This window comes from Pezoporus wallicus, unplaced genomic scaffold (genome assembly GCF_028554395.1).
Source record: "Pezoporus wallicus isolate ANWC-B61680 ecotype Strahan unplaced genomic scaffold, APGP_CSIRO_Pwel_v1 contig_6966, whole genome shotgun sequence".
Lineage (NCBI taxonomy): Eukaryota > Metazoa > Chordata > Aves > Psittaciformes > Psittacidae > Pezoporus > Pezoporus wallicus.
The window spans coordinates 4,935,619-4,949,220 of NW_026639746.1; the positions used below are offsets into that span (position 1 = coordinate 4,935,619).

Consider the following 13,602-nt stretch of genomic DNA (forward strand, 5'->3'; position numbering starts at 1 on the left):
TGGTATATTTTCTTAATTTACACCACATTGATAATCCTTTATATTACAGAGTACTGAAAGTGTTTACAATGTGCAAGAAAAACAGTACAAATAATGCATAATAAAATCAGCTCCAAAAAAAAGCAATGCAGCTGTAAAATACACTTCGCTGAAAGAGTCCTCATTGGCAATTAGGGTCAGAGATGGAAAGGAGCAAACCAGGCACCTGCCCAATCCAGGGACACTTTCTCTGAAGAGATGAGGGGAGGAGAGAAGCAAGAGGGAGGCAGGAGGCTGGACCTCTGCTCCACATTAGCACTGCTCAGTGTGGTGCCCAGTCAATGCAGCATAGGAGAGGAGTGGCTCCACTGCTGTGCAACTCCCTATCAACCTCACAGCTGCATCTGGCCCTGTCATGTGCCACTGCAATAACAGACAGAGTAAACAGATGATGAGTCGAGATTGCTGAGGTGGAAAGAAATGAGCCTGTAAAAATTCACCCAGAGGAACCCAGGATGTTCTAAATGCTCTAATTAAAATACATACTTGACCTCATTCCACATGGAGCAGGGAGTCTAAGTAGAAGACTCTAAGGCAAGAATTACTAACGTGAGTGTGAAAGCTACAACACAGACTTTGGTCCAACACCCCACTTTTGGTGGTCCTGGATGACTAGGCAGAGGCAGAGCTAGGTGTCTCAGTCACATACCTTACAGAGTGAACTGGGACCTTCAATCCTACTGACATTACATATTCACTTAGGAACACTGTTCAGCATTTGTGCAGCTAAGCACAGGTGTTTTAAAACTAGAGCGTGTTAGCATGAAGCAAGTGTTACAACGAGTAACAACTTGGTCATTTTGCATTGTGTTGATTTGTTTATTTTGACAATCCAAGCTGGCTTTCTTTTTCAAGATCACTCAAGGGATGTTCCCCATTCTGTGCCTTGGAGGATGTTTGCCAATATAGCCAAATTGCAACACAACACCCAGCGTAGCAAGACTGACAGTGTTTGCTCCAGAGATTTTTAGCACCAGAATAACCTACAGAAATACTGTTCACAGATGCACTGTGTATCCAGAGTGGAGTAGGGAAACTGTTTGTGCTGTTAGTCTCCCGCAGTCAAGAGCGTTATGTTAGTACCTAGTGTTTAAAATCAGAACAGCAACGTTACATATGTGCAAATACAGAAGGAAGTTATGCATGCCTAATTTTGCAGAATTCCAGGTTCCCAGTGCATCTACCATATGTGAAGAAGCCAGAAAAATATGAAGGTCACAAACATTATAAAATAGCATAAATATTGTAAATTGCTGTTTAGCAACCAATATACAATAGGGGGAGAGATGAATACTGTATATTTTGTGTTGAAGTGTATATTTATGTTTAAATTGGCAGCAGTTCCATAGCAACTAGCTAGGTTCTAATTATAAGCCTAAAATATGAAAAAATTACTTTCCTCCTAAAAGGTAAGCTTTTCATATGTTAGATTTAATTTGCTCTTTCAGAATGATATCCTTCTTGCTTAGGAGTTCCAAAGGTGCTTAATATGCCTTGAAATGAGCCCATTTCCCTCTTTTCTTCTCATCACTGATTTCTGAAAATCACCCTGCCTATGTCTGCTTCCTTGTATTACCAAAATATCCCATCCAACAGCTGTTCACTTGTTTGTCGTCATCAGTCTTGCTAAACCAGGTCTATTTGTCAGTGTTTGGGGTCCCCTTTCTCTTGAGCTCCCCTCCTGTTTGCTTTGGGAATGGCAATCCTTCATTCAAATAAGAAGGGAAGAGACTGACTAGAGACTAGTGTTTGTTCCAATTAGTCATTCTTCAGAAAAACAAAAAGTTTTTTGAGCTCCCTGAGAGGTTCATTGGAATAATGGCATGAAAAAAGGCTGAAGGAAACCAAAGAGTCCTGCTGGAAGGAAAAAAGCCTTCCTTGGCCAAGCAAGACTGCAAGAGGCAAGTTACTGCATCCGCTGCAATCACACACATCCCCCTCCCCCTGAAAAAAAATTAGGGTGAAGGAAAAAAAAAAAGTAAATAAATGGCTCATACCCAAACAGTTTATAATTTGAAATGATCAAGCTAAAGAAATCTTGGTCCTAATCCCTTTATCAGAAGAAATATGAGTGTTAAAGCAGACGGTAGTATGTGGGGTTTTTCTCACTTCTCCTTTCCTGGTACGCGTAGCTGTAATTTAGGCTGCGAACACTTTTGCACATTTCCAAGCCAAAGTTCAAAATTTGGCTTAGCAATTCAGGCCTAGAGGAGGAAGCAAAACATGGAAGCTGAATAAAAGCCTGAAACATTTCCAGGAAGGTGCCTTGATAGGTGATCCTGAGCATGGGGACTGTAAGACACTGGTGGGGTGGAAGAGGTGTGTGTCAGAGGCTCTGTGCACAGTAGAAGCACATGTGGGAACATGGTGCTTGGGAGTGTTACAGCAGGTACAGCAACAGGGGGACTTTTGGACATGTCCTTGAATGTGACTGTAGGAAGGAACTGCAGTGAAATGGAGAGCAGAAATAAATAGGGTTTTTTCATATGACACTTCGTATTGATTTAATCATTTGCATTTTCCAGGTCAAAAGCTTTTAAACATCTGATTTTTGGTGTAGGGAAGAGGCTTCATTTGTTTCTACTGCCCACTAAACATGGTTCCAATAAGGCTAAATCCTTGGATTTTCCACTCATGCTTACTTTAAATTTAATTTCTTTCACTTTTTCTGAAATGAAAATTTCTAAGGAAAAAAAAAGGAAAGTAAAAAGGAATAGAAAAGGAATAAAAGTATTGACATCATGGTGACCCCAAAAACTACTAGTATTCTCCTTGAATTTTCTGAATATTTAAGAAAATGCAAAAGAAAGAGCTTCGCCCCCCCCCCCTTCTAGGTCAGATGTCTGAATATTAAAAGATACGTACTATTATTGAATGAAAGCTACATTACATTAAAATACCCCTTCAGTTTTGATATTTGTACTTATTGCATTTTATACATTTTAAATAACAATAAAAGTAATGTGTCCTGACACAGCAAATATACAGGAAGTGAACACGTAGGTGAAGTAGTGCTCAATCAGTGCCCATAAAATGAAGATACAATTCTAAATCTCAGAACAGTCATAATGTCAGCTGTTTCCACTGTATTCATTTTGCTATGAAATTTTTGCTACAATTTTTATTTTCTCCAGTCATAACAGTGCTTTGAATCAATAGCAAAGAATTTTTTCATGTTTCAGGGAGAGAAATAACGCAAACTTCTTAGCTGTCCTGAACAGAAAGGTTGCTATCTATCTATCTTGCCAAAAACTGAACAGCCAGAAGCATTAAGGTAGCTGTAAGAGTAGCTACAAGTGCACTTGAAAATTTTATTGTACTTGGAGATGGTATAAGTTCTGTTTCTACAGTCAGAGGCCAGCTAACTGACCATTTCTGCCAACTGAATCTTACTGTCTCTGCTGTAGAAGCACATCTCAATACCATGAAATTCACTTCTGATTCAGAAAAATAATGTTCACGCATACAAAAAAAAAAAATAATAATTGTCTTTGCATGGACTTTCCATGAAAGCAAAATTCTGTATTTTGGTGAGACACATTTTTCAGGGACGGCACTGTGAACTTGAGTGCTCAGAGTTTGTGGATCAGGGTTAAAGGGAAAATAGCTATGGGTGACATTACTGTGGGGATCTGTTAGAAACCGCCTGATCAAGGAGAACCTGCGGATGAAGCACACCATAGACAGATAGGAAAAGCCTCACGCTTGCAGGCCCTTGTTCTCATGGGGGACTTCAACCACCCTGACATCAGTTGGAAGGACGGTACGGCCCGGCACAAGCAATCCAGGAGGTTCCTTGATTGTGTGGAAGACAACTTCCTTCTGCAAGTAATAGAGGAGCCGACAAGGAGAGGTGCCATGCTGGACCTCGTGCTCACCAACAGGGAAGGGCTCGTTGGAAATGTGACGCTCCAGGGCAGCCTTGGATGCAGCGATCATGAAATGGTCAAATTTGAGATCCTCAGGACAGTGAGAAGAGCTTGCAGCAAGCTCACTGCCCTGGACTTCAAAAGAGCAGACTTCAGGCTCTTCAGGAGCCTGCTTAGGAAGGTTCCATGGGATATAGCCCTAGAGGGCAGGGGGGCCCAGGACTCTTGGTTGATATTCAAGGATCACCTGCTACAAGCTCAGGAGTGTTGCATCCCAACCAGAAGGAAGTGCAGCAGGAGGGCCAGGAGACCTCCTTGGATGGATAAGGAGCTGCTGAGGAAACTTTGAAGGAAAAAACAAGCTTATAAAAGGTGGAAGCAAGGACAGGCAGCCTGGGAAGAATACAGGGATGTTGTACGGGAAGGTAGGGACCAGGTTAGGAAAACTAAGGCTCAGTTAGAATTAAACTTGGCTAGGGATATCAAGGATAACAGGAAGGGATTCTACAGGTATAGAGCAAATAAAAAACAGACTAGGGAGAACGTAGGCCCCCTCAGGAAGCTCTCAGGAGGACTAGCTACACAGGATTTGGAGAAGGCTGAGGTTCTGAATGACTTCTTTGCCTCGGTCTTCACTGGCAAAGGGTCTGACCACACCACCCAAGTCTTGGAAAGCAGACGCAGGGACTGTGAGAATGAAGACCTTGCGCCCACTGTAGGAGAGGATCTGGTTTGAGACCATCTTAAAAATCTGAACGTGCACAAGTCCATGGGACCTGATGAAATCCATCCGCGGGTCCTGAAGGAGCTGGCAAATGAAGTTGCTAAGCCACTGGCCATCATATTTGAGCAATCATGGCAGTCAGGTGAAGTTCCCGACGACTGGAAAAAAAAGGAAATATAACCCCCATTTTCAAGAAGGGGAAAATGGATGACCCAGGGAATTACAGACCAGTCAGTCTCACCTCTGTGCCTGGCAAAACCTTGGAGCAGATTCTCCTGGAAGGCATGCTAAGGCCCATGAAAAACAACAAGATGCTTGGTGACAGCCAACATGGCTTCACTAAGGGGAAATCCTGCCTGACCAATTTGGTGGCCTTCTATGATGGGGCTACAGAACTGATGGACAGGGGTAGAGCAGTTGATGTCATCTACCTGGACTTGTGTAAAGCATTCAACACTGTCCCACACGACATCCTTGTCTCTAAATTGGAAAGACATCAATTTGATGGATGGACCACTCGGTGGATAAAGAACTGGCTGGATGGCTGCACACAAAGAGTTGTGGTCAATGGCTCAATGTCCAGCTGGAGACCAGTAACGAGTGGTGTCCCTCAGGGATTGGTGTTGGGACCGGTCTTGTTTAACATCTTCGTCGCTGACATGGACAGTGGGATTGAGTGCGCCCTCAGCAAGTCTGCCGATGACACCAAGCTGTGTGGTTCGGTTGATACGCTGGAGGGAAGGAATGCCATCCAGAGGGACCTTGACACGCTTGTGAGGTGGGCTGATGCCAACCTCATGAAGTTTAACCATGCCAAGTGCAAGGTCCTGCACCTGGGTCGAAGCAATCCCAGGCACAGCTGCAGGTTGGGCAGAGAAGAGATTCAGAGCAGCCCTGAGGAGACGGACTTGGAGGTGCTCATTGATGAGAAAATGAACATGAGCTGGCAGTGTGTGCTCCTAGCCCAGAATGCCAACCGTATCCTGGGCTGCATCAAAAGGAGCGTGACCAGCAGGTCAAAGGAGGTGATCCTGCCCTTCTACTCTGCTCTTGTGAGACCTCACTTGGAGTATTGTGTGCAGTTCTGGTGTCCTCAACATAAAAAGGACATGGAACTGTTGGAACAAGTCCAGAGGAGGGCCACGAGGATGACCAGGGGACTGGAGCACCTCCTGTATGAAGATAGGCTGAGGAAGTTGGGGCTGTTCATCCCGGAGAAGAGAAGGCTGCGTGGAGACCTCATAGCAGCCTTCCAGTATCTGAAGGGGGCTTATAAGGATGCTGGGGAGGGACCCTTCATTAGGGACTGTAGTGACAGGACAAGGGGTAACGGGTTCAAACTTAAACAGGGGAAGTTTAGATTGGATATAAGGAGGAAATTCTTTCCTGTTAGAGTGGTGAGGCACTGGAATGGGTTGCCCAGGGAAGTTGTGAATGCTCCATCCCTGGCAGTGTTCAAGACCCGGTTGGACAAAGCCTTGGGTGATATGATTTAGTGTGAGGTTTCCCTGCCCACGGCAGGGGGGTTGGAACTAGATGATCTTAAGGTCCTTTCCAACTCTAACTATTCTATGATTCTATGATTCTATGATTCAAATCTAGCTCAACAGTTTATGTTGTGCACTGTGAGGCTATGTATAATGAGAAAACACATCCTTGTGGGGTTGGATAATACATTGCAGAAGGGCACTGGCTGTCACTGTGAAGTCACATGGGGCTGATTGACAGTGGGATGGGAAAGATGTTGTACGAGAGCTTTTTCTTCTCTCAGGTTTCCCCATCTTCTGTTCCTTTCTTTTGCTGGTCACTCACACAGTTATTCTCATTGGAGATGTGACTGGGGGTGTCTCACAGACCGGTGCACACCTATGACCAGTGCAATCTAGAAAAGAAAAGTCGCTGGGGAGATAGTTTGTTCCTCTCAGGGGAGTGAAAATATGTGAGAGAGTGGTGGGAGGGCACCATGTCACTAGTCAACAAATGATATTTTAACCATAAGTTCATAATTGCCCATGTCAGGGATCATAACTGATGGGCCAAGAACAGAGTACAAATAAAATTTCCACATGTTGATACATTAAATTTTCTCTTTATGTCTGTTTAACAGTTGCCTCAACCTTCAAAGGTTACTCAGGCTTAATCAAAAGACTACCTAAACCTGAGAGGAAAACAGAAACTTATGCAAATTTTTTGCTTTTAATTTGCAACTAAATATTTTTTATTTCTAAAAAAAAGTTATGAAGATATCTTGAATGTTAATTGCTTCGTCTGACTTGATTTCTTGTGTTGGTGTTCCTATGTGTACATAACCTTCCGAGGTGTCATGATGGCCCACAGGTTGAGAAATCCTTCCCCAGGTTTGTTTGGGGTTTTTTTAAAGTGACCAAGGGTTTCCAGCCTTCAGAAGAGGTTATGAACTCATCACTGCTCAGGTAAAAATACTCCTTTAATGGGGTGATGTCTATATCTAAACTTCAAAATACAGCTATAACTTGTAAACCTCAGAGTGATTTCAAAGATGCTACAAATAACACTTGTTTCCCTCATTGTCAACAACATTCAACAAAGCAAGTCAGCAGGATTATTCACATTTTACAAAGAGGGAAATAAATTATAAAACTTAAAACAGGAATTTTTTTTCTAGCTTTTGCTGTTTGCATTTTTAAGGAATAACTTATTTATTCTTTCATCATTTAACATTTTTTTTAATGGTTTCAGACCTTCTTGGCACACTAATAGTGCCTGCTATCAAAATCTTGAAACAATGATAAAAACTAGGCATTTTAGCTTTTAATATTTAACATGCTTATAGCATTTCTTATGCATTTTAGCTTATGCTGCTTTTGATGTACAATCTCCTCAGTGAGAAGAATACTTTTTGTTATTGTTCCTGGTAGGAAAAGTAGAGCTGGAGGAAGCAAAAACTTCCCATTGTTGTCTGAGCGACTCAATTCCTAATCAATAATGCAATAAAGGCTTCTGTAGGCAGATAAAACACGGTTTGTAGAAAAGCTGCCATATCCAGCAGAAAAAGCATTTTGACAGTGCCCATTTATCAAGAGCAGGCAAGATACAGAAACTCGACGGGGTCTTGTGTTTCAGGCGTTAAAGATACCAGCCCTAGAAGGACTAAAGCATTGTGTATTAGTATGTATTGAGCCTCCTTCCAGGTGGCAAACAGCTGCACCTTTTTATAAAACTTCTAAAATAAATCTGAAGTGCTTGCTTTCAGCCAATAAGTGTTATATTTAATTGAACCGTTCTGGGAATGTTATAGCTCAGGCACCCAGAAAGATGGTGAATATTTAATATATTTGTTTTGTATTTCCACCAGTCTACAGAATAATGAAATTCCTTAACTACTTCTCTTTAACTTGCCTGAAGAAAGCACGGTATGTTGCTAAATCGCTTTTCACTGGCCCTGCCGAGAAACAACTTTAATCCTTGTTAGAAAATTGCAGAGTCTGGGCCTGACAAAGAGCTCATGCCTGGTGCATTGTGAGCGCTGGGAGCGGGGCGAGGGGAGCCCTTTATAGCTGCGTGCCTCCAGCCCGCCTTAGCTGGACTATTTAGGCGAGGAGGTTTGTCAATTCCTCCCGACAATGGAGAGAGTTTTTCAGTGCCTGTAGCCGCGCCGAGCCCCGTTGGGGATCAATGCTGGCCATTCAAGCTGCACCTTCTTTCATTGCTTTGGTTTGTTAATTTAAGACTAAAGGTCCGCTGAGGGGGTTTAGGGTGTTTAAGAAAGCTGATGAACTGTTTAAGAAAGCTGATGAACTGAGAGCGTTTATAGCCCTGGTGTGGCAACTATGGGCACTGAGGGAGCCGTGTCCTTGTTGACCCTCTTGTTATTAAAAATGCACAAGTGCTGCGCTTCTCAATATTTCAACACTCTTTCATTGTCAATACCACCTTCTGAGCCCTTCAGCTGGTTGCTTGCTCTAAAGATCTTCTTAGATTGGGTTTGAAAACTTCACCTTAAACACTAGATTAGACTGATGTTCTGTTTTCCGTGCTCCTGTTGATTTGTTGAACCTTCCCAGGGCTGGAAAGCAAGTAGCAGCTTGATGGGGAGATGGGCTGCTAATATGATTTACCAGTCTACAGTCATGCACCATAAGTGTGAATAAATACAGGGGTCTCACAGAGTCAACCCTAGCCTTTCTTTTTCCTTATTTTTTACTTTAAAAGAGGTATCTCAGGAAAATGAAGTGAGTAATGCATGCCCTTACAGGAGTCGGATGAGCTATGAATAAGGGGGGGGGGGGAGGAAAGGGAGGCAAACGTATTTTTGTTAAAGTGGTTGGCTGCTGTTATGTGCTGATGTGAAAAGGATATATAATAAAAACTTACTGCTTTATTCTTGCATAGGCGACAGCAAAGAATATGGCACTAATACCATATAACCAACATCTGCAAGAGTCACATTGTCCTTTCAGTGCTATTGTTACTAGCAGGAAAATTACTTTTTCTTAAAACTAGTTACAAGGATTTTTTTTATTATTACTATTACTTAAAACCTATGTAATCTCACTACCATTATCTAATTGATGAAGTTTTTGAGTTTGCTATAGATTCCCATGAGTCAAAGCAGATGTAACCCTGCCTCTGTAACATGCTCATGGTTGTCAAAATGTGTGGCCTTGGATTCCACCTCTGAGAGGCATTTGCAGTGCTGTGCACTTCAGCAGGCTCCAAAAGAAGCAATAGGGAAATATTTACTTTTCTTTTTATGAAGTCTGGCAGATTTATGTTCTGAAGCTTCAGCCTATACTTAAATGCTCAAAAAAACAGTGGGCAGAAGGCAAATGGTGACCAGGAATCCTATCCACAAGTACCTTCTCTGGGAGGACTCTAAAAATATACTGGATATGATTTTTATTAAAAATAATCTGACAATCCAAAACAAGGATACATCTTTTTTTCTAAAACAACAGCAGTTGTATGCGTTCTGTATAAGGTATGTTGACAGAGAAGCAAGTACCATAGTATCATTTCACAGTCACCAAATTAAACATTTCACGTGAAAGTTTAACATATCAAAACTAGTCAGGAAAGCATATTGTTTTCATTCACAGATTTGAGTAGCAAAAGTAATTCTCTCCAATTTCTTAGCTTTGTTTTCAGTGAGTGTAAGCATATCACAGATATGTATGAAGAGTCCCAGTTTTTACTGTGCCTGTCTTAATTAAGTTATCTGGCTAGGCTTTAAAATACATGGTTTGCCAGAAGACTGGGGCTGGGACGATTCCTAGTGATCTGGCACCATTCAGTGGTGTTACATGGGGAAACCTATCACAGGATTCTCAATCCTGTCTGTAGTTTGTTTGTGTGAGCAAGTTTGAGCCCCTTGTGCTTGATACAAAACAAATACATTGTGGGTATGTTACTAGATTTTTTTTTTTTTTTTTAATGGAAGGATATCAGTTTTGAGAAAACTCCACTACTAAAATCATTCTCTCTACCGTGATTTTATTAAAAGTTTAACAACTGTAGAGTCTGAGTGATAATAGAATAATTAGGCTCATCTTATTGCAAATAACAATAGGTATTCTGTGTAGAATGCTTGGCATATGTATTTTTATGTTTATGAGACCAATGAAGTTCTCTGAGTGAATAAGCTCAACTGCATTTTATTTTCTACACATCTGTATACATACACCAGCTGTCATATAGTTTACAGCTGCCACTTAGTAACAACTCTGTCACATTAAAATATTTTACAGGTACTTAGAAAGGAAATCAAAACCAGCATGCATGTTTGGGGTGAAATAATGTGAATAGTATAAGAATGTTATTAAGTGATTAAAAAAAACTAGTATTTTATTGATACCAAATCAGTCCCACATTTTATTAGATAAATCAAACTACTTTTATTAAATGTACAGTTATCTGCATATTGCGTGATGTGTTTGATCACTTCTGTAAAACAGTAAATTATTAGGGAAAATTAAAAGATGTGAAAGCAATTTATTTCCAATGATTCATAATTAAAATATATTTTAACACATTAAAAAAAAAAGCCATTATTATATGAAAATTCTTTTTCAAACTTACCTTAAAACTGATAGTTACAATGAGATGATACTGTTTCCTGTAAGGAACAAATATATATTACTTACATATTTTTACTGCCTGTCTTTAAAGCTTTTTCCAAAGAGCTTACATTTTGATGAAAGAATTCTATTTCTGTCTTTTGTTACATCCAGTAGCCAGTAACTTGTCTTCATTTTTTTCAATATATATTTTATTTGTTAATGTAGAGGTGGCTAATGAGACATGTTAGGTCCTTCTTTTGAGTTATTTCATGATGTATACCATGCCCAACATGCTGCATTTTAAAATATGCACATGGTTTCCTCTCTTTGCATATCTGTGTATTTTGTAAAGACATGGGAAATTACATTAGAAAAGAATTTAAGCATCTCCCTGTGGGGAAAGAGACTAAAACAGAGCTGTGACACAAACTCTTTTAATCTCTCACTGCTAAAATTAATAAAAAAATCCCTTCCTTTTTGCAGTTTGACTAAATGGCATCTGGTTGATATTCTACAGGAGGGGGAGAAAAACTGCTACAACTATGTTTAGTAAAATCTCTTTTAATCCGGTTACTGTGAAAGAGCTATTATAGTAGCTATTTGGATCTGTACATTTTTTTACAGTAATGTAACACCAACAGCAGAGAGCTCATTCTTACCCCATCCGTTTGTGAAGCTTTGAGTGAAAACATACCCATGCTTAAGACATAAAAAGGAAATAAAGTAGACTATAATTATAATTAGCAATTAACATAAAACCTTAATGTAGTTATATTGGGAGGGCTGGAGTGGTGTTTTGATCATACTTAAATACAGCTTCCATGGATTTCTGATATTTTACTTAAGAAAGCAAGACAGATTCCATATTCTCTGTTTGATGCAGTTTGCCTGTTTGGATTAGAAAATCTAGGTATTGTAAATTTTCTCCCAGGATACTCTACCTGTTTTTTCCCTTGCTGCTTTAGCTGTCAATTCTCTCATGTAAGTGTGTATTTAATATCTGTTCTTCCTGACAGATAGCAAAGTGCATAATGCTATTTTGCTTGAAAATGTTGTAACTGAAAGATAAAAAGGCAGTTGCTAATTCATGTAAAGAACAGTCTAGGTCAAGCTATTTGATTTTCTACTGACCCATGCAATTCTCTGAACAGGAAATTATATCATTGTTGACTTCAAGTGCTGATCTGTGATCATTTCAAAGTGTTTCATTACCTCTCATTACCAAATCTGTTAAATGAATACTGCAGGGTTGTTTGGTGGCGTTTTGTTTTTTTTTATCCTTCTTTTCAGCAATGGTACAGCAACTCCATGAAAGTCATTTGCATGTGGTTGGCTGACAGATTAGATGTTCAGCTTCACATCTACCAGCTGAAGACTCTCATCAAGATAGTGAAGGTAAATAAAATGTGTTTGTGTTAGACTGCAGAGTAAAGAGAGAAAAGTGATAAAGTATTAGCATGGATAATTATAGATCACCCTAAAATTAAAAAAAAAAAAAAAAAGTGGACTAAAGTTTTGAACTTACATAGTTTTAAGTTGACATTGTTTGGTTTGGTTTTATTTTTTTCCCACAATTGTAGGAAATTTCAGAAGAAAAACAAACTATTAAAACCTTTGATGTTAATTACACATGCAGTTGTAATTGTCATCCATTCTGAACTCAGTAACAATTAAGATTGTTCCAATGAATTTTAACAGACTGCTTCTAGCTGTTTAGCAATGTTGCATGGTGTTCCTAATAAATTAGTGTTTGTCATAGTACTGATTTTTTTGTTGCTTATAATAATTTAATAATCCTGATAGTGTTCTTTGTCCATTTTTCCCTCTCCCCCCCAAAAAATATTATCTCTTTTATCCACATGATTACTAGTTTAATTGGGAAATGATATTCATTATATTAGATAACATTTTCTAATTTTTCATACTCTGGGATAAGTATCAATAGAAATACCAGTCCCTCCAGTCCAGTTCTCAGTCATTTACACTGGCCAATGTCAAGTGCTTCCAAGCAAAGTGTAAAATACCTTGCAATAGGCAATTATTAGTTACCTACCGTAAAAGAAAGTTTCCTCCTAACTCCCTTTGAGATCTTAGTTAATACCCTCAGGGAAGAGACAGAAAGCCATTTCAGATTTTTTTTCCTTTTAATTCTGTCTTGTTTAACTCTGAACATTCTTGTTATCTGCATTAGTGTGGACTAAGAAGCACCTGTTGTCAGTCATGACCTTGATTTGTTCAAAATATTTTCTCATGAAGTTCATGCAAGACTGTAAAGTCAGAAGCATTTTAACTCACGGACACTAGAACTGCAACTGCAACTTTCAGGATTCACTAGCTAAAAGGGATAAATAGAGATGTGCAAGAAAAGAGTCATAATAACAATGGCATCATGGCTCCCTGAACCATCCAAGCTTAGCTTTGATATTTTTGACCTTAACTGATCTTGCATCAAAAGGAGCATGACCAGCAGGTTGAAGGAGGTGATCCTGCCCCTCTACTCTGCTCTTGTGAGACCTCACCTGGAGTATTGTGTGCAGTTCTGGTGTCCTCAACATAAAAAGGACATGGAACTGTTGGAACAAGTCCAGAGAAGGGCCACGAGGATGATCAGGGGACTGGAGCACCTCCGGTATGAAGACAGGCTGAGAGAGTTGGGGCTGTTCAGCCTGGAGAAGAAAAGGCTGCTTGGAGACCTCATAGCAGCCTTCCAGCATGTGAAGGGGGCCTATAGGGATGCTGGAGAGGGACTCTTCATTAGAGACTGTAGTGACAGGACAAGGGGTAACGGGTTCAAACTTAAACAGGGGAAGTTTAGATTGGATATAAGGAGGAAATTCTTTCCTGTTAGAGTGGTGAGGCACTGGAATGGGTTGCCCAGGGAAGTTGTGAATGCTCCATCCCTGGCAGTGTTCAAGACCAGGTTGGATGAGGC

At 40.2% G+C, this 13,602-nt stretch overlaps 1 protein-coding gene across 10 annotated transcripts in view; it reads left to right on the forward strand.

The window, feature by feature from the left end:
• CADPS2 (calcium dependent secretion activator 2) overlaps positions 1 to 13,602 on the forward strand; it is a 310,379-nt gene that overhangs the window by 294,077 nt on the left and 2,700 nt on the right. For 9 of the 10 annotated variants that reach the window (XM_057415800.1, XM_057415801.1, XM_057415804.1 and 6 more), the window contains one exon: positions 11,961 to 12,065. The exons of the other annotated variant lie outside the window; for it this stretch is intronic. In XM_057415800.1, coding sequence (XP_057271783.1) covers positions 11,961 to 12,065 — 105 coding nt within the window. The remainder of the gene's footprint in view (positions 1 to 11,960; positions 12,066 to 13,602) is intronic. 10 annotated transcript variants of the gene reach the window in all.